General features: G+C 48.6%; 1 protein-coding gene across 32 annotated transcripts in view; it reads left to right on the forward strand.

The window, feature by feature from the left end:
• Positions 1-24,206, forward strand: part of LOC139746171 (uncharacterized) — a 254,221-nt gene that overhangs the window by 141,616 nt on the left and 88,399 nt on the right. For 4 of the 32 annotated variants that reach the window (XM_071657050.1, XM_071657054.1, XM_071657051.1 and 1 more), the window contains one exon: positions 2,619-3,770. The exons of 18 other annotated variants lie outside the window; for them this stretch is intronic. In XM_071657050.1, the coding sequence (XP_071513151.1) occupies positions 2,619-3,271 (653 nt within the window). In that variant the 3' untranslated portion in view covers positions 3,272-3,770. 10 more of the 32 variants (XM_071657060.1, XM_071657064.1, XM_071657076.1 and 7 more) reach the window with 8 other exon arrangements.

The following is a 24,206-nucleotide window of genomic DNA, read 5'->3' on the forward strand; positions in this document are numbered from 1 at the left end:
TACATCTGTCCCTCCCACCAGGACTTCCTTACATCTGTCCCTCCCACCATGACTTCCTCATATCTGCCCCTCCCACCAGGACTTCCTTACATCTGTCCCTCCCACCAGGACTTCCTTACATCTGTCCCTCCCACCAGGACTTCGTTACACCTGTCCCTCCCACCAGGACTTCCTTACATCTGTCCCTCCCACCAGGACTTCCTTACATCTGTCCCTCCCACCAGGACTTCCTTACATCTGTCCCTCCCACCAGGACTTCCTTACATCTGTCCCTCCCACCAGGACTTCCTTACATCTGTCCCTCCCACCAGGACTTCCTTACATCTGTCCCTCCCACCAGGACTTCCTTACATCTGTCCCTCCCACCAGGACTTCCTTACATCTGTCCCTCCCACCAGGACTTCCTTACATCTTCCCACCAGGACTTCCTTACATCTTCCCACCAGGACTTCCTTACATCTGTCCCTCCCACCAGGACTTCCTTACATCTGTCCCTCCCACCAGGACTTCCTTACATCTGTCCCTCCCACCAGGACTTCGTTACACCAGTGAAATGCGAAACAGGAAGTTTATATGGAGTGGACGATGCCGTAAATGGGCCTTTTCACCTGACTCATAATGAGATAGCCACCACATGTTAACAACAGTTGTCCAAATGCTGTCCAACCACTTGTTAATGTTTTGTTTTATGTGTCTTGTGAAAGGTGAGGCTGTTTGAGAAGTGCTTCTAGTGATGTGCCAGAACTCGCATGTCCTTAAGACGGGGAGGTGGGGGCTGGTGTGCGTGGAAGTGAGGCCAGGGGGAGTGTGCAGTGTGGATGACGGTAGGGGCCTGGGTCCTCCTCCTTAGCAGTCTTGACCACAATACTGCAGTAGTGTAGCCTGAGTAGTCTTGATGACAAGACTGTGACAGTGTAGCCTGAGCAGTCTTGACCACAATACTGCAGGAATGTAGCGTCCAGTGAGCAGGTTTGTGGTTGGAGGGTAACGTGGGCGTCTCGTGTTGCAGGTGGGGTGTCTGCGGGCGTCGTGAGCGAGGCCCTTCCCCAGGGCGGCCCCCCCGAGGACACCCCAGCCTTGTCAGGGAGCAGCAGGCCTCTAGGCGGGCCTCCGACCTGTGGGGTAAGGACAGTGGGAGGCGGCCTGAGGACCACTAGTCTGGCGGGGGCCACTTCACCACCCACCTACCTGGTGGGTGGAGGGCCGAGCCTGGCCGGCCACGTGACGCTGGGACCCACCCAGGGCACCGTCGCCTGCCCCTACTGCCACAAGCTCCTCCGCTCACACTCGGGCCTCAAGACCCACATACGAGACCAACACACCGCCAACACTCAGGTCACCTGTAGTATCTGCCACAAGTCGTACCGGAACCAGAACTCGTTGAGCAACCACATGAGCCTTTATCATAAAGGAAGTAACGGTAGCGCGGCCACCCGACCCGGCACCGAACCCCGAGCTACTTGAGCCAACAACACCCTACCCACCCTCCCATCCTCCTGTAGTAGTCGGTAAATAAACCAACATGTCATATTCCTCTTGAGGAAGATGTGTGTGTGTTCTAGTTTCGACGCAGCAAGTAGCAAAGGCTGGCTGGACAGTGGAGGGAGTGTGCCGTACTGACGGGTTGTGTTGTTTGTTGCAGAAATGTACCGGCTGTTTGGGGACGGGATGGGGGCGTCGCCCATGGCGGGAGGGCGTGCCAGATTCGAGTGTCCTGTCTGTTCCAAAGTGCTGAGCACCAGCCATGGCCTGCGCAGGCACATTAATGACAGGCACACTGTCCACCTCACCTCATACCGCTGCTACGTCTGCAACAAAGAATACCGCACGCCAAATAGTCTCCAAAATCATATCTATGTGTACCACAAAAGAGAAGGAAAGAGCTGAGGGTGAGTTATTTGTAGGAGTGGTAGTGTGCGCCTTGCTTCCTGAAGCCTTGTAGCCAGAGCCTACGTAGTAGTGGCATGCCATGTAGAGCAGCTCTCAACCCCCGCCACATGACCATTTCCTTCTCTCTTGCAGAGAACAACGGTCGCTTAGAGTGTCCCCATTGCCACAAACTGTTGAGGGGCACAAGTCTACGCAAACATCTTGAGGACATGCATACAGTTCACCTGACTTCTTACGAATGCAAGATATGTCACAGACACTACCGCACTCCCAACAGCCTCCAGAACCACTGTAGCCGCTATCACCGGCGGCAGCGTACGGAGTTGCCGGGACCTGATTACGATACCTTATCTCACTGCCAGAGTCCCGGGCCATCTCCCGTGCCTCACCAGCTGTCCTCTCTGTTGGCGGCGGCGGCCGCTGCCCGCGCCTCCGTGCACGTCAGCCCGCGCACCCCGGGCCTCAGTAACGGGGCGCCCCCTCCCCCGGAGAACCATACCCCGCCGGACAAAGTCATATCATTCTCTGACATCTTCAATTGAGCACAGAGAAAACTCTGAAACAATGACCTAGTTTCCCAGGAGTTAAGGCATGATGTATGATTAAGGCAGAGACACTTAGAGGTATTGACGAGTTATGGGGGACACTAACCTATTGTACCCGCCATGATGGTGGCGGGAGGCTGGACCGAGAGTGGATTGTAACGGCACTTTCCTTTCCTGTTGCAGGGAAGACCAGCATTCTGTACACGCCAGCAGAGTGCCCACTATGTAAACGGCGGTTCTTCAATAAGTACTCAGCCAAAAGACACATGATTCAGGCGCACGGCGAGAACCTTTTCCACACCCGTCCCTACGCCCGGGCCGACCCCAGCTGCACCTCCACCTTCAGCGCGGCGCTGCAGGCCATGGGCGTGGGCTCTGTGGGGGGTGGCACTAGTGACACCCGACAGGCTATGGTCAAGGTTCACACCTTCGCACAAGACGGCTGTGCTTTCTCCTCCTCCCCGCCACTGCAACATAGTTGCCGCGACGGATCCTACAGTCAGCTGCTCTCAGGCCGGGGGCATGGCCCCTCGCCACCTCGCCACAATACACAGGACGGTACCTCAGGAGCGCTGGGAGTGGGCGCGTCCTCCACCACCACACCCCGCCACAGCAGCCACGATACCACAGCAACACTGCCAGGGCTCCAGACGGCCCTCCACAACACGATAGAATCACCAGCCGCCCCACAGGCCGCGGTAACCACACCTCGCCCAAGTCTTCACGAGTCGCCGAGCTCCGGCCACCTGACACACTCGGGGACCTCTCATCACAACACCCACGAGCCTTCCCCTGGGGTGCTCACCTCCACCTTCTCCCCAACACAGAACCTGTGATGCCACTGAGGCACACGGCTTCCAGGGTTCCTCATCATTGTGTACATTTATACTGCAGGGGGCAGGTGGAACACCACCCAGCTAACCCTATCACTCCAGTCTCCAGCAGCACCACCACCAACGCGTGGTGTAAGACTTTTGTGATAATCCTACAGAGTTTTCATCATGTATACGACTCATATAAAACTGGTGCCATATTTCGTGCTACTTCACAAAGTGAACATTTTGGAACTGAAAATTTTGTACACTCCAACTTAAGAGGAACAGTTTTCCATTACATATATATGTATATATATATATTGCCATGAATTCCTATTTTTCCGTAAGAACCCAAGGCTCGTTCAGTGTCAAAATGTAGATTTAGTTTTGTAGATGAATAATATAGTCACTAGTTTTGCTGAAGTAGACTTGATCTCGTATTTAAGTCCCAAGTAGGTGCATTTATGTTTGTACTGTACATGTATTTAGTTTGTGATAATAAAATGACCAAAATTTTTAACATTATTTTGTTTTCCCTCCAAGGTCGACCCGTATCTCTTTATGCAAGTTTAGGCTTCACCCATTTTCACAGTGTGATACCCAAAAATACTATGAAACAAACATGTTCCCGCACGGGAAGTGATTGCTGCCAGAAATGAAATGTTGTTGCCCAGATAAGGATAGAAAGTTTATACCGCACGTCGGTTTATGAGGCTGAATGATGAATGAAATAAATGCATTTCGAAGAAAGAACAAAAGAATGAAGTCGTGAAGACGTTAGCACCTCTCTTCTGAGGGAAGCATTCGCGGCACAGCTGATGTGTTTACCTCGTGTGATGATGGCTGGAGTCTTTGCCACAGTTTATGGAGCCAATATATCATTGACTTTCTTCTGGTGTGATCACCGAGAGGGCAAGGCCCGACCATAGTGATGCTATGATTAAGGTACCGTCTTGACCTACACGGCTCTCAGTGCCGCTGGTGTTGTCAATCATACACTCGTTTCCCTGTAGAGTTTGGGCTAGCTAGCGTCGGTTATGGGAGTTCGCGATGCACTCGGCGGCATTTTATGAGAATCTCTTGGCGATGCAGATGTTCAGGAGGCAGTAGATACGGCGAAAAGGATGCTGCATATCTTTGCAAATACGCTGTTGCTATCTACATTATGAGTGGCATGTGTCCAGTGCAGTTGTTGGCGTTGTGTCCAGACAGTGCAGTTGTTGGTATTTGTGGTTCGCCAGGTCTCCGTCCGGCATGGGGGTCTGGTCACCCCCACTGGTTGTGATCACTAGGGGGGGGGACACACACACACACACACACACACACACACACACACACACACCGACATGTCAAACCAGAAGGCGGTTGGGTGATTTAGATAGCTAGATTCACCCCAGGGTTGACACCGAATCATCTCGAAGTTGAAATATCGTACATCACAGGATTAGAAGCCGCGAGTCGCCAGAGGTGGAAGAACTCTCGTGTTATCAGCTGTTCGAGGACCATGGCGCCCACTTGGAGTGGATGATAACTCAGGGGATGTACAGGAGGTCGGGGCTGAGGGTGGACACCAACTAGATAAAGGGTGTGCCGCAGAACATATTGAGGGGCGGGAGTTGATAAGACAGAGAGTTTGTGCAGCAGGTCATGTTTTGGGGGCGACACTTTGATAACAGGGGTTGCAAACAGGTTAGGTTTCAGGTCGACACTTGATAACAGGGGTTGCAGACAGGTTAGGTTAAGGTCGACACTTGATAAAACACAAAGCTATGCAGCAGGGTGGTAGTCGACACTTGATCAGGCTTAAGGTGTTCAGCAGGTTCAGGGTCGAACACTTCATCAAACTAAAGGTGTTCAGCAGGTTCAGGGTCGAACACTTCATCAAACTAAAGGTGTTCAGCAGGTTCAGGGTCGAACACTTCATCAAACTAAAGGTGTTCAGCAGGTTCAGGGTCGAACACTGCATCAAACTAAAGGTGTTCAGCAGGTTCAGGGTCGAACACTTCATCAAACTAAAGGTGTTCAGCAGGTTCAGAGTCGAACACTTCATCAAACTAAAGGTGTTCAGCAGGTTCAGGGTCGAACACTTCATCAAACTAAAGGTGTTCAGCAGGTTCAGAGTCGAACACTTCATCAAACTAAAGGTGTTCAGGGTCGAACACCTGATTAAACAAAGGGTTTGTTATTCCTTGAGATTATTTTTGACTTGATATGTGTGGGTCTTTAAGGCTATGGGCATTTTGGTGATGGAAGTTGATGGTTCTTGGTTGTTTACCTTATGGTGTTGGTGAGAGTGGTGGATCAGCTGTATTGGTGGACGATGACTAGGCTGAGGTTCCTATACCAAATCACACTCCCTCAAGGTGAAACGGTTCTCCCTCTCCATGTATTTGCTAAATCCCCTCGGGGAAGGACGAGATGTGGTCGCAGTATTGGCCATGCTGCTCTAGTACTGGCCGTCAGGATAAAGATAAAAACACAAGTGCAACTTCTTGTCTTTTATGAGCCAGGTACCTGTATTCATTAGCAGCCAGGGTTCCACCGGAGGTGGCTTGTGACTCTCCATTCGTCCTTGCCGGCGTGTACTAGGGCTGAAAGTTCTTCTCCCTCCCGTCTTTTTCTTACTTGTTTTGTCTCGTCTTTTTGTCTTTGCTTTCCTTTTTATTCTCCTTTCTTGCTACCCTGGATTACCTCCTTCCGTCGTGAGCATAATTAAAATGCCACCTTAGTGCACCAGATAGGGATTCTGGTTATCAAATGGTAGATGTGGAGGACATTAACCTAATAAAGCTCTTGTGGTATATGTGATGGTCACGGAACGCCTGTCTAACTGACGTGATGTACACTTGAATAGAGAAGCGTTAAATGAAGTCTCGGTACAGGAAAGCCTACCCTGATCAACTGAGAATAATATGTTACTCACACTGATGATAAACTGCGCCACTCACAAGCAATGTGCTCGTTTCCCCTCCTTCCTGAACCTGTAGAGGAAGTAAACCATCTCAGTCCAAAGGTTGGAGCGCTCTCCTCCCAGCCCGCCATGGACGTAAGCCTTTAAGGTCCCCACATGTTACCTTCCATGGACATTGAATTTACGCCTCCGAGTGTGTCTTTGAAGCTGCAAAATGTGATGTTTTCCCAGTAGAGGAATCACGAAATATGAATGTTAGAGTCATCGTGTGTAGAGGGTTATGATACAAGAGCATGCTGATCCAGAGGGAAGGGTGTATGTAAGTGTGGTGTGGTGTGGTGTGGTGTGGGGAGGGAGGAAGGGAGTGTGGTGTGGTGTGGTGTGTGAGGTGTAATATTCTGACGGTGCTCCTCCTTGCAGGCGGCCTGGGGAGGTCGTGGTCGTGTGGGCTCCCCGAGTTGACGCCCGGCCCGCTCCTCCCATCCGGGGACCCAGGCGGGGGGCGTCTTCCAGGGGCCCCACACTCCGCGCCCTCACACCCAACATCTCCTACCGCCGCCCCCGCCACCGGGGTCACCAACACAGCCACAATCTGTGGCCCTCCGGATGTCGTCCAACTGCCCGTGCCAGCTGCCATTACTGGTCAGAGTGGAGGGTTTACCGTGGGCGGCGGCGGCGGTGGTGGTGAGCCCTGCGTCTGCCCTCACTGTGGCAAGTGTTTAAGAGACAAGTACAAAGTGCGGCGACACATAGAGGACGTGCACACGCCCTCCTCCCACAACCACCAGTGCTCCCTCTGCCACCGCCACTACAAGACGCGTAACACCCTCCAGAACCACATGAGCATCTACCACAGGCAACCCAGGGGGCCGCGCTGACCCTCACTCCTCCCCAACCTTAGTGCTTCCTGACCCCTCGCCTCCACCCGGGGACCACTTGACACTCAAGTTCCTCAAGTCCAGTACACCCTAGTTCCAGGGTCGGGCCGGAAGCCTCTCTATCTCCATGACGAGTTGAGCTTTAGAAAGATCCCAGGATTGTCTCTTCTCACCAGATGTCCGACCCTGGTCAGCCTGCGCTCTCTGAAAGTTTCAGGGTCGTGTACCTGGGACTTGGTAGTAGTCAAGTATGTGTGTCTAGTGATCAGTGGAGTACAAGGCACAGTATGAACTTTAGAGTAGAAATGGAAACTGGGCAGATGTTTACCTGACTGAACGGCCGCTCTGGTTGACAAACCATCTTATGAAATGTATTTCGGCCAATAACAGGTTTCTGTTGGACGCAAGATAGTCTTTTGTAAGTTTTGGGAATTCTTTTTTTTCTTCAAGGGGCTGAATTAGTCGAACGCAAGAATACGCGGGCTTGATATCAAGACGGTGTATGTCACTGCAAATGCGTTACATTGCTCTCATGAGACCCGGAGGGAATGTGCGGCGAACTTTTGCGATCCCCGCAGTTATCCACTTCATTTCCGGACTTCAGTCACTGCGGGAGCCTTTAGGTCCTGAAGGGATACATCTCATTCCTTTTGCCTCAGGGATGAGATGCTTTCTTGATCAATCACCTTTCTCTCGCTTGCCTGCGGTGGACTGGCTGCAAGATGGGTCTGGTATTGACGGCGAGGCCTTGGTGCTGGATGGTGGTCTGTGTAGGACCTAGCGCAACCTCGCCAACCATTTGAGGGCGAGGTAGATCATTGCAGCCCTCGGGCTGAGACAAGATCCTGGGACAGTTTGACTTGACAGGGTGTTCATTGTTGGCTCCAGTCGAACCTCCGGGTCGAAGGAGCAAAGGAGTACCATGACATCCTGAGTCTGGCTTCCAGTGGGATAGGTCGTCGAACAAGTTTTGTGCTTCCAGCGCTCAGGCATCTCCTGCTATAAGTCGTCCCACGCGAGGGTTAGGCATCGCTTGCTGATCTAAGGCGTCATATCGTCCTGTTTGTACGACCTGTCTTTTAAAGGTTCTTGTTTCAATGCCCTGTTTGTTGCTGCTGACCACGGGTCATCCCTGTAAGGGCAAGGTTGAGGAAGACGGCAAGAACTTCTTTAGTCTTATAGTACAATGTTCTATGTGTGTTTGGCTGGAGGGTCTCTCGGCGCGTGTGCTCCTGTAGTGTGTTATGGGCCTTCCGGCAGTCAACGTCTTCGAGACAACCACAACTGCTGCCACGTCTTAGGTCTGTCCGTTGACGGAGGTCGTACTGAGGTAGAGACTCTTCCCATGTACAGTTTGTATTAGCAATGACGTAGTGTGATTGTCATGTAGGTATTCATTTTGTACTTTCGTTTATACCTGGAGTAGCGTGGCTAGTACACCAACCTCAGGGCCAAGTGGACGTTCGATGGCATCTTGGCCTCGGCTACCAACACCACGGACACGTGTTGGTCCCTCCCTTATCGCTGACCTCTACCCTGACATCTGCTTATCACTGGCTCTTAAAGCGACTTGACTTTATTCCTTCACCTCCGATCCACTTATGACGCTGACCTACACGAATTATGTACGTTGTTTGACCTGTCCTTAATCATAGGTTGATTTTAGTACTGTGATCTACATAGACTCAACAGCTTATCTCTCCTTTGTCTTCAAGCAGAGTTTCTACATAGACTCTACAGCTTATCTCTCCTTTGTCTTTAAGCAGAGTTAAAAGACTCTGCAGATCAACACTCTCCCTTGTCTTCGAGCGAAGTTAACACTGACCAGCAGGACATAGTAATACGACATAACTTTCAACATACCTTTGGTTGATGTAACACTGACCCACACATACTGCCAATACACGTATCTTGGTTCAAACACCCCAACATGGTGAACTTGTGTTGACGTGTGCATCCTGCTGCTGGGAACGTATGCAGAGGCTGTCGTAACGTGCACTTTCATGTTGCCAGGAACGTAAGAGAGCGTCGGTACGTTTGTTGGACGTATGCTCTCAAGCTTCCAAACTTATGTTTACGAACGCTGACGGAGACACGAAAGTAGAAGAGCTGGTGATAGAGACAGCAGCAGCAGTCAGAAGACACTGTAAGGAAAATAACTTATGGACGTACTTAATACGTCACCTGGCTGCTGTAGTAGTAGTAGTAGTAGTAGTAGTAGTAGTAGTAGTAGTAACATGTCTTACTTCACCCAGCTGCCGCAAGTCTCGCTCATTACTTAAGACAGTAGTATGAGGTGTCAGGCCCTTGAGCACGAGGGGGGTTTAATGATACTGGTGTAGAATTTGGACGGACCCCCTAAAGGGTCAGGTCAAAGGCCTGGCCATCGTGTCCAGCAGTCGCACACACACACACACACACACACACACACACACACACACACACACACACACGTCACACATCACAGTCTGGCCGACAGTAGCAACAGCGCCCCTACCCAATACTCGTCGTACTTTAGTCAGGTGTTAAGTGTGAGTGTGTCTTGCGCACCATCTCCAGCACCGCTCACCACCACCACCACTGTACACATCAGTGGCCCCATCTGCTCCCCCTACTGCCTGTGTCATCACATCGCTCCTCCCCAGAAACCAGTGGATCGTCTGCACCAGTCTCGTCCCACACCCACGATCACTGATACCATTCGTCAGCTAAACCACTCGTCACTAGTGTCAGCACCAAAACCTCTCGTCAGCTTAACTTCGTTATTGGTGTCCACCTAAACCACTCGTCAGCTTAACTTCGTCATTGGTGTCCACCTAAACCACTCGTCAGCTTAATTGGTCGTCACTAGTGTCAGCACCTAAACCACTCGTCAGCTAAAATGGTCGTCACTGGTGTCAGCACGTAAACCACTCGTCAGCTAAACTGGTCGTCACTATTTTCAGCACCTTAACCACTCGTCAGCTTAACTGGTTGTCACTGGTGTCAGCACCTAAACCACTCGTCAGCTAAACTTCGTCACTGGTGTCAGCACATAAACTACCCGTCAGCTTAACTGGTCGTCACTGGTGTCAGCACCTAAACCACTCGTCAGCTTAACTGGCCGTCACTGGTGTCAGCACCTAAACCACTTGTCAGCTAAACTGGTCGTCACTTTAGTATCATATCTGAACCAGTCATCACTTGTTTAACCAAACCGTTCATCACAGTCATTAACTGAAACGGTCGTCACACTTATCACCACACCCTTACTAAACCAGTCATCACCACTCTCCAGCCAAGCCAGTCATCATCACTACGTCAACTAAACCATTTAACCATCATCAGATAAACCAGCCTTCACGACAGCGCATTTAAACCAGCCCACCGGAATCATTTATCACCTTCATTTAAACCAGTCATCACAACACACACTAAATCAAGTCATCTTTGAACTGGATCAATTAGTCTAGTCATCACCGTCAACTAAACCAGTCGTCACTAAAGTGAAAACTGCATCAGCTAAACCAGCACCATACAGCAGTCATCACTGCCGCATTTTGAAACCAGTCATCACTGTATCAATTCAACCAGTCATCACTGCGTCATTTAAACCAGTCATCACTGTATCAGTTAAACCAGTCATCTGCATCATTTTGAAACCAGTCGTCACTGCAGAAACTAAACCAGTCGTCATCACAAAACATCAACAAGCCAGTCAACTGGTCATCATCAAACCCTCCTCAACCAGCCATCTCCACACTGCAGCAACTAAACCAGTCATCTCAGCAGTACATCAGCTAAACCAGTCATGTCCAAATTACATCAACTAAACCAGTCATTACCACAGTGCGTGAACTGAACCAGTCATCTCCACACTGCGTGAACTAAACCAGTCAGTCATGCCTACACTGCGTGAACTGAACCAGTCAGTCATGTCTACACTGCGTGAACTAAACCAGTCAGTCATGACCGCTCTGCATTAACTAAACCAGTCAACTCCACAGCTAAACCGACCATCTGGTCAGCATTGGTGTATGGTCGTGCATACCGCGTGCCGCCCCCATACAGTGCCTCGACCCCCCCATATGCACGAGAGCATATATGATCCTCAGGTATGGTGGCCTGGTGTTTGACCTGACCCTTGTACTGACGGGTCCACTGAAAGACACCAGGCCATCAGTGCTCCAGGACCTGTCGCCGACGTGATCCGTCAGTTGACTGACACTAACCACCATTGCTGTCAGCCGTCGGTATAAACCATCAGCCCCCCAAACCCTGATAACCTCATTGCTACCACCGTCACTCCCAACACTGCCATCATCATCACCATGAACACACTCGCTACCCCACCCTCAGTACGTCACCGCTGCCATCACCAACACCATCATTTACCTCCACTCACCTTAATCATCATTTATCTCCATCCACCTCAATCATCATTTATCTCCACCCATCTTAATCATCATTTATCTCCATCCACCTCAATCATCATTTATCTCCACCCATCCACCCACCTCAATCATCATTTATCTCCACCCACCTTAGTCATCATTTATCTCCACCCACCTCAATCATCATTTATCTCCACCCACCTCAATCATCATTTATCTCCACCCACCTTAGTCATCATTTATCTCCACCCACCTCAATCATCATTTATCTCCACCCACCTTAGTCATCATTTACCTCCACCCACCTCAATCATCATTTATCTCCACCCACCTCAATCATCATTTATCTCCACCCACCTTAGTCATCATTTATCTCCACCCACCTCAATCATCATTTATCTCCACCCACCTCAATCATCATTTATCTCCACCCACCTTAATCTTCCAACTTTTGTCAAGATTCTGTAAGACTTAGTCGTGCAGGGATTGATACCAAGTGGTTGAAGGCAAGTTATTGACAGGTGTAGAGGCCAGTGGTGTGGGCAGAGAACATGTTAAGAGGTTAGTTTGTAAGGCCAGTGGTGTGGGGAGATAACAGGTTGTGGAGTTTTAAGTGTAGAGGCCATTGGTGTGGGGAGATAAAGGGTTGGAGGATTAATTATAGAGGCTAGTGGTTTGGGGAGACAACAAGTTTAGTGTAGCGGGCAATGGTAGGATAGATAACAGGTGTAAAGGCTGATGGGGGTGATGGTGTGGGGAGAGAACGTGTTGGGGTGTAGAAGTCAGTGGCGTGGGAAGATAACAGGTTAAAGTGTAGAGGCGGGTGGTGTGAGGAGATAACTGGTTGAGAGGTTAGCTGTAGAGGTCAGTAGTGTGATGTGGGGAGAGAACAGGTTGAGGAATTAGGTGCCGGGGTCAGCGGTGTGACGGTGTGGGGAGAGACCAGGTTGAGGAGGTTAGGTGTACCGAGGCCAGTGGTGTAGGGGAGAGAGAGAGAGCAAGTCGAGGCCCCCCTCATGTGTATGGTTCACGTTCCTGCAAATCTCAGGAGTAGCTTTTGCACCCTAGCTAGTGTGGTACCGTTGACAACACCACCACTACACACCACCTCACATACTCTATACTTCCTGTTTACTGCCGTGTCCTGTATTCCTTGTTTTCGGCACCTTTAATATCTAGAACTGTACTATGTTGAGTGCCGTGACTGTGATCTTACCTCTCGGTGACTGTCTGCTCTGACTGGGGCGCTGTCTCTTCTGTTGCAGAGTGGGTGCGGTGCGGCCAGTGCAACAAGGTGCTGGGTGGGCGGCGCAGCCTCAAGCAGCACATAGCTTGTGTTCACGCCCCCGCCTCCCCTGGCTACCAGTGCAAATATTGCCATAAAGTGTATAAAAACAAACACACGCTGTTTAGTCACGTGAGCCAGTACCACAGATACCCGAGCGTGGCCCCCAGCGCCGCCCAGTAGTGCCGTCCCGCCACACTTCCGCTCCATCATTATCTTGGCTCTCTAGTCATCATCCCTACACCCTCACGTAGTCGACACAACTGTTGCTCAACGACTTTAGGATCCTTCGGAAAATAAAAAAAAGATTTAGCGTGGACATCTTTACACACTGTGGATCCTCGTTTTAGCTACCATATGATTAACAGTGGAGGTTATTGAAGTGCCCCTTTTTTTGTAAACGAAGAACAATGTGCCAAAATGTGATCTTGTTATGTAGTCTGGGCAGTGATAATAAAGAGGTTGATGGTCGGCCAGTATTTCTCTTATCCTTCCCTTACCATGTGTGCAATGTTGTGAATCTCAGGCTAGACAGAGGGATTTTTTTTTTTTTTTGTGTGTGTGTGTATCATGTGCTTCTTTCTCACGGGTGTAATACTGACCTGAGGGGAAGGGTGGTGGACTGTGGACGGGGTTGGGAGGGTCGGGTGCGACAGGCGTCACTTGTCTGCAGCGGCTGCCGGGGGATCTCCAGTGTGGGCACTCACCTGAACAGTTTGTGGCTACTTTTGTTTCCTTTCTTGAGTGGTTTGGTGGTGCAGGTGGAGGGAGGTAGTGGCTGGGCCCGCACTCACCGCGGTGTTGTATCGTTGCAGGGAAGCCGACCTTCATGCGCAGCCCGCTCGTGTACATACCGGTGCTGTGCCCCGTCTGTGGCAAGAAAATCAGTAACAAGTACAATCTCAAGACCCATGTGCGTAACATGCACCCAGAAACCCTAGGGTTTTTGTCGCAAAAGGAGGAGATGTAGTGGGGCAGCTGGAACGCCTCCTGCAGCAAGGCACTCTCCGGGGGTTGCGGACCGCCTCCCTCTGTGCTCTCCTTGTAGCATTACCTGCTGACACTCTCTCTACTGTCGGGGTAACCAGTGTTACCTGTGGCGGATGTGACACGCACCTCGTCACTTGCCATGGCTGGGAGTAGAGGGCGCCTCGCTGCCCATGCATGTGTCGCCTCGCATTGGATGATACACCCATCACATAAGTTGTAGTAGTATAGAGTATTTATTTTAACAATTTTCTGAATGATCAAAAAAAAAAAAGATTTTCTTACTCTTGAGTAGTAGCGTAAGTAGTCAGTTTTGCAGTTTTCCTCTCTGCCTGGTGTGTTTATGTTGCTTGTGATGATGAAGTATTGGGTGTGTCAAGGCAGTAGACGAGCAGCGCTTACGGCGTGTTGTCTTTGTTGCAGGGGCGCGGGCGTGGGTGGTGGGCGGGGGTGGGGCGGTGTCGTGCCCGGTGTGTGGCAAGCGGCTCAGCAACAAGTACAACCTCCGCATCCACGTGAGGGACAAACACGAGACGCAGGAAGGCGCCCGCCCCACTTGTGCCACCTGCTGCCGCACCTTCAAGAACGCCAATAGCCTCCGTGTCCACGCCATCAAGCAGCACGGCCACGTCAGCAACAGGCACAGGATGAGAGCCATGTACCACAATAGTGTGCCCGGGGGCTCGCCCACCACCCCACCAGCCCACCCCCTCTCACACCTTGCCACTTCCACCACCACAACCACCACATCCACACACCACTACCTCGACCAGTACCCCCACGTGCTGGCGTCGGCCCCCCACCACGGTGAGCGGCCGCGGCTCGGCCTGTGTCAGGAGGGTCGGGAGCCGTACGCTTCCCCCGTGGTGGTCGCCGCCACGCCCACCGGGGGCGCGGCACATGCACTAGGGCGCCCCCAGGAGCCCAGCCCGCGCCTCGCCTCGCCTACATTCCACGACACAAACTTCCACCCTCACAAGGGGTCATAGGCACCGACCTACTCAACACCTTCCCTCGTCGGGACAAACACATGATGAACAGTATTTGTAATGTATTCCTAACATTTTCTGATCAAAACTTAACAACACTGGGATGAACCAGAGAACTGTTGTTGTCTTGGGTTGTAATAAACAAAAACAAAAAAATGCCTCCTTAGACATATCGATTATATAGGTGACACAATCAGTTCGGTTTAATACTGATTCATATGTACTATGTACATTTTTGTAGTAAACTCTTTTAAGTATCATGTCTTTGATATCAATCCTGTTATAGATAAGATAGATACCGTATATCAGTTGAAAATGATCTAGGGATTTTTCCAAAACTGTTTAGATAGTATATAGCATGTTACATAGAAGCTGGAGAAGATGTTGTATATATAGCATGTTACACAGATGCCGGAGAAGATATAGTATATAGCATGTTAAGGACAATAGCTCCTGGAGAAGATATAGCATATAGCATGTCACAGACAATAGATCTTGGAAAAGATATAGCATATAGCATGTCACAGACAATAGGTCCCGGAGAAGTATACAGCATGTTACAGACCCTAGATGCCGGAGAAGATATAGCATATAGCATGTTACAGACCATAGATGCCGGAGAAGATACATAGCATGTTACAGACCATAGATGCCGGAGAAGATATAGCATATAGCATGTCACAGACCATAGATGGCGGAGATATAGCACATAGCATGTTACAGACCATAGATGCCGGAGAAGGTATATAGCATGTTACAGACAATAGATCTTGTGGGAGAAGATATATATATATATATATCATGTTACAGACCATAGATCCTGTAGGAGAGGATATATATATACCTGAGGTTGACAGGCAGACATACAAACACCAAGTGTGTCTTGTATGTGTAATGTTGACCAGCTGGGTCGCTAACTACAGCACCAGATGAAGTTCAATCCTTAAGGTCGATGCTGCGACCCTGAAGCCTGGCTATACAACCCTTGGGTATGGTGGCCTGGTCTTTGACTTGACCCCCTAAGGCCAGGCAAGCATCTTACCCATGGGTTAGTTTGGTGGTGGCGACGGGTGTCGTAAGTTGTGGTCGGTGTGCGTGGAGGCTGACTCGTACCGGCCACGCGGGGGTGTGTCCGGGCTGCTGCTATAGCAGGCCTTGATGCTCCCCCCACACGCGGACCTTTGACCACTTAACAGCTGTGAAGAACCTTGAGGTGTAGAGCGCCAGTTGTGTACACCGACCAGATACATAGAGCTCTTGATTAGTGGCGAGTATTGATCGAGATGGTAACGACTCTTGAGTGTGTCGGCTTGAGTGATCTTTACCTGTATTTCCTGCTGCCCATAGTCAATTAGTCAACTCGGAATGTTCTTGTGGAAATATTGAGACACATTCTCTTGCGCCACCACAAGGGATTAGATATATCAAGTTCTGCTACACTACACTGTAATGCAGGAAGTACTTTGATACATGTCATCCCTCCAGAATTAATTGACGTAATGATTATTCATTTATGTATTTACATACACCAGTATATTAGAGTTGTTTATCGTTTCTTGCGTAGCGAGGTAGTGCCAGGAACAGACCAAGAATGGCCTCATTTGATCACATCCACTCTACATGTCAGGTATAATGCATTGGAACCAAGGCCAGAAGGACCATATTTTTTGTGGTGTACTCAGACTGCTTCATGTGCCCTGTCTCAGCCCATTGTCATCATGTAACATTCTTGCATTCCCGGTCGCTCTATTCTGTGCAAGCCTCGCACCTTCTTGCATACTGAGGCCCTGATCAATTGAAGCATCTTTTCGTCCATTCCATTTCCCGTGTGGTTTCCTCCCTTCTTTCCTCCCCTGAACATCTGACTCGGACACCCTCTTAGCATCTCCCCGCTAATCCCATCCCTCTGTCCGAACCATTTCAGTACGACCCCTTTATCGCTCTCAGTCATATTCTTCTTCCTACCACACCTGTCTCTCTCTCTCTCATCATTTCTTACTCGATCAAACCTCCTCACACCACATGCTATCCTATAACCCTCTCCTGTGCTATATTTTCCCTCCATGCCTGCCATAAGCCGTACTGCCGGGACTCGATCGTATCCATTTTGCTCCTCGCACACTCTTAACCTGTCTCCACTCACTCCTCAGAACACCCAGGACCATAGTCTCCCCCCCTCCCCCACACCCTCCCTATGGCTTACTTTCATTGTCATCGTTCCATCCACTGTCATCTCTGCTCCCAGGTGTCAAAACCTCGCCTTTTCCTTCGGGTTCACTTCGTACAAGAGCTCCCACCTGTACACCCCCCCCCCATCCTCTCTCTCTCTCTCTCTCTCTCTCTCTCTCTCTCTCTCTCTCTCTCTCTCTCTCTCTCTCTCTCTCGTAAACTTCTTAATCTTATTTTTTGTTATTTATGTTAACTATCAGCTTTCGTCTTTCACACTTGTCTTCTGAACTCGGGGACCATCTCTTCCACTTTTCTCAACTCGAGTCTGCCACCAGCGCCGTTGCGTCAGTGACGGAAGACCCGCTCTACTGTCTCCAAGACACTTGCATTTAGCCTCCTCACCGCTCCATCCATAAACATAGAGCCGTGGTGATATCACCTACGCCTGCCGCAGACCCAGCTTCACACACACACACACACACACACACACACACACACACACACACACACACACACACACACACACACACACTCCTTACTCTCTTGTTAGAAACTCCTCACTGCTTGTAGCAGCTTCCCTCCCACACCATGTACTCGTAACAGTTTTCATAAAGCATCTATTGACGCTCTCAAACGCTCCTTTAGATCCAATGAATTTGACATACAAATCCTTCTGTTTCTCATCGGATTATCTCGCATAGATACGGCAAAGCAAACGCCTGATCCACACATCCCCTACCTCTCATAAAGACGATTTAATCCTACCACATCTATACCTGCCACCACACTGTCAATATACCACTACTCTCCCATACAGCTTGGAGGTATATTGATCGAGATGATAATACTTTTGTAATGTGAATGGTCACTTTTGCCTCCCTCGCCTTTATACAGCTGCTAGGACTAATGCAGTCATTTCGCCAGTCTTCAGACTCCTCACTCACCCTCAGCCATACGTACTTCGAAAATTTTGATTGATTGATGTACAATATTTCTTACGCCTTCCCTTCACAGATAATGCACACGCTCCTTTCGTTTCTCATTCACATAGGTTGTAATTTTCTCATCCCATCACTCACCCATTCGCTACCCTTTTTCCACATGCCCACATCCTATATATATATATATATATATATATATATATATATATATATATATATATATATATATATATGTATATATATATTATTACGTTGGAGACAAAAGTTCCCATCAGGGCTGGGCCTTAATTGAAATATAAGCGAGGTTAATGAAAGGGAAAAAACGTTCAGACACGGGAATGTATTTTCGAATCTGGAGGAAGAAAAAAAAAACCTGTCTTTAAAATGTGGCAGATCATAATTATCGGGAAACACATGAGGTGTCGGGAAAGAAAGTTAATATTATTATTATTAATCCGCAAGTTGTTTTTTTTTAAAAAAAGAAATCCAGAACTTCTTTCCAGTCTCTCTCTTGCAGTCCAAGAATGCGCTACTCTCATTTGCAGGGAAATATGCACTCATTTGGAATGAGAAATTCTTTTGACCAGGCAACCTTGCCACAGGTGGCTTTACAGTGACGGTACACACACACACACACACACACACACACACACACATATATATATATATATATATATATATATATATATATATATGATCATTGTATAACCACGAGAAACTGATCCACAACAGAGTCAAACGAAGCACCTTTTTTCACCCACACAACATGGCATCTTACCCAACTCCCATCACCATTATGCAACACTCCGGCCATACACAACTTACCCTAGATGGCTTAAACCAGCCACAGAACCCCCCTCCCGCACACAGTACTAGTGACAGTATATGTCAACAAACCATTCGACCCATTCCCCCGACACCTCATCACCTTGGAAGGTACATGGCATCACCTTCCACTGCAACAGTGACGAAAAGTGGTTGGTCGACTTTATAGTTCGGCGGCCATGGCCAGAACCACTCACAGTAGCTTCAACTCTGAAATGATATCTACAATGGAGTTCCCCAAGGGGCATTTCTTTCTCCAACCCTCTGCAGTCTCTTCGTACTCGACGATAATGAAGGTCCGATCATAGGCAGACTTCACAGGCACACCACAACGCCCTTACGCCACAACAGCAAAAACAGACATGCAACACTACATCACACAGTTGGAACATTGGCTAACCCAGAACAGAATGTCTGAATCTCCACAAAAGTCTTGAGTCACTCTTAACCCCAGACAGAGATGAATTCAGCTCACAACTTCTTGTTACCTTGACTAGAAAATCACTCTCAGTGAACCAAACACCAAAGGTTTTAGTCATCAAATACATCAGACATGGCATTGACTCTCCACACGCAGTTACATCAACACAAAAGCAAATAAAAAACAAAAAGCCCATATAACAGTGACGGGCACAATATTTGGAAAGAGAGAGAGATACTGATCGCTAAACATCCTCCTTACGCTACGCCTCTCCCGCCTGATCCTTCGCTCTCTCAAGACCAAATAGAAGAAAGCTGTAGACCACTCAAGTTAGTGTTTCCAGAAACAATCGAAACCCAGACACGAAATCATGATCCTTTCCAATACAACCCCACCTGAACATAATTGGGGCTCGGTTCTGTGCAACATCACTCGACCAAACAACACCATAGCTAACTACCAACTCCTCAAGTAGAAATAAAAAGCTTACCCCTGCCTCACACTTCAGTAACCTCTACTGACAGAGCTCCCTACCCACAACTGATATAACAATAACAAAACGCATGGTCTCTGAAATAACCCAACAAGTACTGTTGACAACCAACTTCCCCTCCTCGAGTCTTAAACGACCATCCCAACCAGACGTACACACATCAGAAGCCACACTTCCCAGACAAATACGAATCACACTCTCCAGACAAATACGAATCACACTCTCCAGACAGATATGAATCACATTTTCCCGTCTACGTTCAGGAAGTCATCCAACCCTGCAACGCTACAGACATGGCTTCGACACACACACACACACACCAAAACCCTTCATGGCCACGATACAACTGCTTACACCTCAAGAAAGACATGGAATGCTTAGTACTCGATTACTTACCCTGCTCTTCCTGGACATGAACGCGCGTGCACCATACTACTCTCTCTCTCTCTCTCTCTCTCTCTCTCTCTCTCTCTCTCTCTCTCTCTCTCTCTCTCTCTCTCTCTCTTTCCCCCTCCCGTGCAGCAGTGGTACAGGAGGCTGGCAGCCACTCTCTGATCACATCCTCCTCCTCCTCATTAGTCTGGTGGGCGGAAGGTCTGCCTTACGCCGGCCCGTCTGTGACGTTGACACTTCCCTACAGACGACCGTCCGTGGTGTGCACGTTCCCCTTCATTTGTCCGTTGCCTCCCCATCCTCCCACGTCCATCCGTCCGTGGTGTGCACGTTCCCCTTCATTTGTCCGTTGCCTCCTCATCCTCCCACGTCCATCCGTGTTGATATACGTCCTCCCATGTCCGTTGTCTCCACCAACACCCCCCATCCCTCCTCCACCGACCACATTCCTTCCACATGCCTCCCTCCGTCCGTGGTGGCCACCACACCCAGCCAGCGTTAGACTCTGGTGGGCCCATTGGCCGCGCAGCCAGTTTTTGCCCGACGCCGCGTGGACCATCTTGTATTATTACCATCATCAGATGGAACGATGTAGGTAGCCATTAAAGCCGGTCACACACGGGCTCTGTCCAAGTGCTGCAAGTTATATACACATCTGGCTCTCTCTCTCTCTCTCTCTCTCTCTCTCTCTCTCTCTCTCTCTCTCTCTCTCTCTCTCTCTCTCTCTCTCGGCACGGGCAACTGAATGGCCAAATCAAGGTCATCCCATGAACGTTATATATATATATATATATATATATATATATATATATATATATATATATATATATATATATATATGCAAAACCTAAGCCAGGTACCCATTTTATCATCCAACCCCGCGGGAAGATGAACAGGTGGATTGACTGTGGACAGACTCCCACAACCAGAATTCGAACCTATACGCTCAACCGTGGGCGGCCCGTGAATGCGCCACGGTCAGCGGCGCTCCCGCCACGCCACGGAGGCAAAACAAAGAATATGACAAAGAAGACAAGTCTTTAATGTAGAGTTTGGCCGGTTGGTAGATAATGTTGCTGGTGTGTGTGTGTGTGTGTGTTTGCTTTGTTTGTGGCGCATGATGTCGGAGCGCTGCTTTTAGTCGTATCGTGGTTAGTGGCGATGCAGGTTGGTTTATGGAGGTGGCTCTCTTGTTTGTGGCACTGTGCCAGTGCTCCTTAGTTAGTGGGGGATGGTCTGGCATGCTGTTGGTGGTGGGTTAATGAGGCTCCACGGATGATATGTTGTGTTAGTGGTCTTAGTTATGGCTCATGGAAGTGGTGGCCAGTTAATGTTATGCTAGTAGCAAAGCAGTCTGGTTAGGGTATTGCTCTCTAGCTAATAGCAAAGCTACTTTGGTAGTGTAATGCTCTCTAGTTAATAGCAGAGCTATCGTGTTATTGTATTGCTCTCTAGTTAATAGCAAAGCTATCGTGTTAGTGTATTGCTCTCTAGTTAATAGCAGAGCTATCGTGTTAGTGTATTGCTCTCTAGTTAATAGCAGAGTTATCTTATTAGTGTATTGTTCTCTAGTTGATAGCAAAGCTATCTTGTTAGTGTATTGCTCTCTAGTTAATAGCAAAGCAATCTTGTAAGTGTATTGCTCTCTAGTTAATAGCAAGGCAACCTTGTTAGTGTATTGGCTCTCTAGTTAGTAGCAAAGCTATCTTGGTAGTGTATGGCTTTCTAGTTAGTAGCAAAGCTATCTTGGTAGTGTATGGCTTTCTAGTTAATAGCAAAGCTATCTTGTTAGTGTATTGCTTTCTAGTTGATAGCAAAGCTGTCTGGTTAGTGTATTCTTCTCTAGTTGATAGCAAAGCAATCGTATTAGTGTATTGCTCTCTAGTTAATAGCAAAGCAATCTTATTAGTGTATTGCTCTCTAGTTGATAGCAAAGCAATCTTATTAGTGTATTGCTCTCTAGTTAATAGCAAAGTTATCTTGTTAGTGTATTGCTATATAGTTAATAGCAAAGCTATCTTGTTAGTGTATCGCTCTCTAGTTAATAGCAAAGCTATCTTTTTAGTGTATTGCTCTATAGTTGATAGCAAAGCTATCTTGTTAGTGTATTGCTCCCAAGTTAATAGCAAAGCAGTCTGGTTAGTGTATTGCTCTAGTTAATAGCAAAGCAGTCTGGTTAGTGTATTGCTCTACTTAGTAGCAGTTGCTCGTTGTTTGCAGGTGTGGATTCTTTTGGTATGGGTAGTTAGGCGGTGTTGTGCTGGCTTGCTAGTGATATTGCCGTTTTGTTAGTGGTGTTTGTGGCTTGTTAGTGATATTGCCGTTTTGTTAGTGGTGTTTGTGGCTTGTTAGTGATACTGGTGTTTTGTTAGTAGTGTTTGTGGCTTGTTAGTGATACTGGTGTTTTGTTTGTTGGTAGTTTGAGCTGTCAAGTGATATTTGTGGCTCTTTGGTGATATTGCTACTTTGTTTGTTAGAGCTGTTTTGCTTGTTAGAACTGTTTTGTTTATGGATTTTTTGTCTTTTAGAATTTCTGTTGTCTTAGTATTAGTAGTAGTAGTAGAGGTAGTAGCCCAGTTTGTCTGTTAGTATTTACATAAGTAATATTACGATTATGTTAATGGTTTTGCACACTGGTTTGTGGTGGTGATGTTTGTAGTCCAATTAATATTGTTTGTGGTGATGATGTTAACTAATTTTTTTTTCATCTAGTGCCAGTGATTGATGTGTTTGTAATTTTACTGGGTTTTTTGTTTGTTTTGTTTGCCTCTGCTCGTTCAGTGTGTGTGCGTGGTTTGCGGAATTGTATGGCTTGCGGGTAGTGTCAGTGTTAGAAAAATGCTCTATGAATATGTTTTGTTTGTGAAGTGTTTTGTTAAGTGGGTTGTATTATGAAATTATACTTTTGTAAGTTGATGGCTTTTATTTTCAGTGCATTGTTGTGTTAGTGGTGTTTTATAAGTGTTTTGGTAGTTGTGTTTTATAAGTGTTGTGTTAGTGGTGTTTTATAAGTGTTGTGTTAGTCGTATATTTTTTTATAAGTGTTGTGTATAATCCTTTTATGTGGCGTGGAAGTGCACGGTTGTACACATGTTGCTGTGTTAGTGGCTGTGTGGTGAAATTAGTCTTGATGTTGTGTTGCACCGATGTGTTACTGGTGTTGCCTCTCTGGTGGTTGTCTTACTTATATTTGTAAGTTACTTTACCGTGTTACAGACAGTGCTGTCGTGTGAGTTATAAAGTTCCTATGTTGTAGGTAATACTCTGATGTCTGCAGTAGTGCCATATTTAATGTGTTAATATTGCTATGTTAGTGGTATTGTTTGTTTGCCCCCTGTGTGGTGTTGCTGCTTTGTTTGTGGCGTTGTTAGCTAGTGCCAGTGCTGGGCTATAAGGGGTAGTGCCTTGTTTGTGGTAATGTAGTACGAATGACGATTGGACACGCTTGTTCTGTGGTTGATCGTGGAAGCGTTTGGACCTGCAGGTTAGGTGTGCTAAGACCCACCGACCTCTTTCTCGTTTGTTACGACCCATGCATGATTCGGGTAGTACGACTCGTGTGGTCAGTGATTGAACCATTAGTTAGGACGGCTTGGCCAATCTCATGGCCCTTACCCGTCGAACAGTCGTGCTCGAGAGAGTAAATTGCCGAGGAGGTTGTGTCTGTGGCGAGAGCGAGTCAGCGTTCGCCAGCGCCAGTGGGAAGTTCTGGGGGAAATCTGTAATGCATCAGGTAAATTATATTGTAGGGTCTGGTGTGGGAGCCTGGCAGGTGTTGGGTCAGGTGTGGGAGCTTGGCAGGTGTAGGGTATGGTGTAGGGTCAGGTGTGGGAGCCTGGCAGGTGTGTGAGCCTGGTGGTGTAGGTTCAGGTGTGGGAGCCTGACAGGTGTAGGGTCTGGTGTGGGAGCCTGGCAGGTGTTGGGTCAGGTGTGGGAGCTTGGCGGGTGTAGGGTATGGTGTAGGGTCGCGTGTGGGAGCCTGGCAGGTGTTGGGTCTGGTGTTAGAGCCTGGGTGGTGTATGGTCTGGTGTGGGAGCCTGGCAGATGTAGGGTCTGGTGTGGGAGTTTGGCAGGTGTAGGGTATAGTGTAGGGTCAGGTGTGGAAGCCTGGCAGGTGTGGGAGCCTGGTGGTGTAGGTTCAGGTGTGGGAGCCTGACAGGTGTAGGGTCTGGTGTGGGAGCCTGGCAGGTGTAGGGTCTGGTGTGGGAGCCTGGTAGGTTTAGGGTCTGGTGTAGGAGCCTGGTTGGTGTAAGGTCTGGTGTGGGAACCTGTCAGGTGTAGGGTCAGGTGT

The sequence above is a fragment of the Panulirus ornatus genome, chromosome 64 (assembly GCF_036320965.1).
Source record: "Panulirus ornatus isolate Po-2019 chromosome 64, ASM3632096v1, whole genome shotgun sequence".
NCBI classification, from domain to species: domain Eukaryota; kingdom Metazoa; phylum Arthropoda; class Malacostraca; order Decapoda; family Palinuridae; genus Panulirus; species Panulirus ornatus.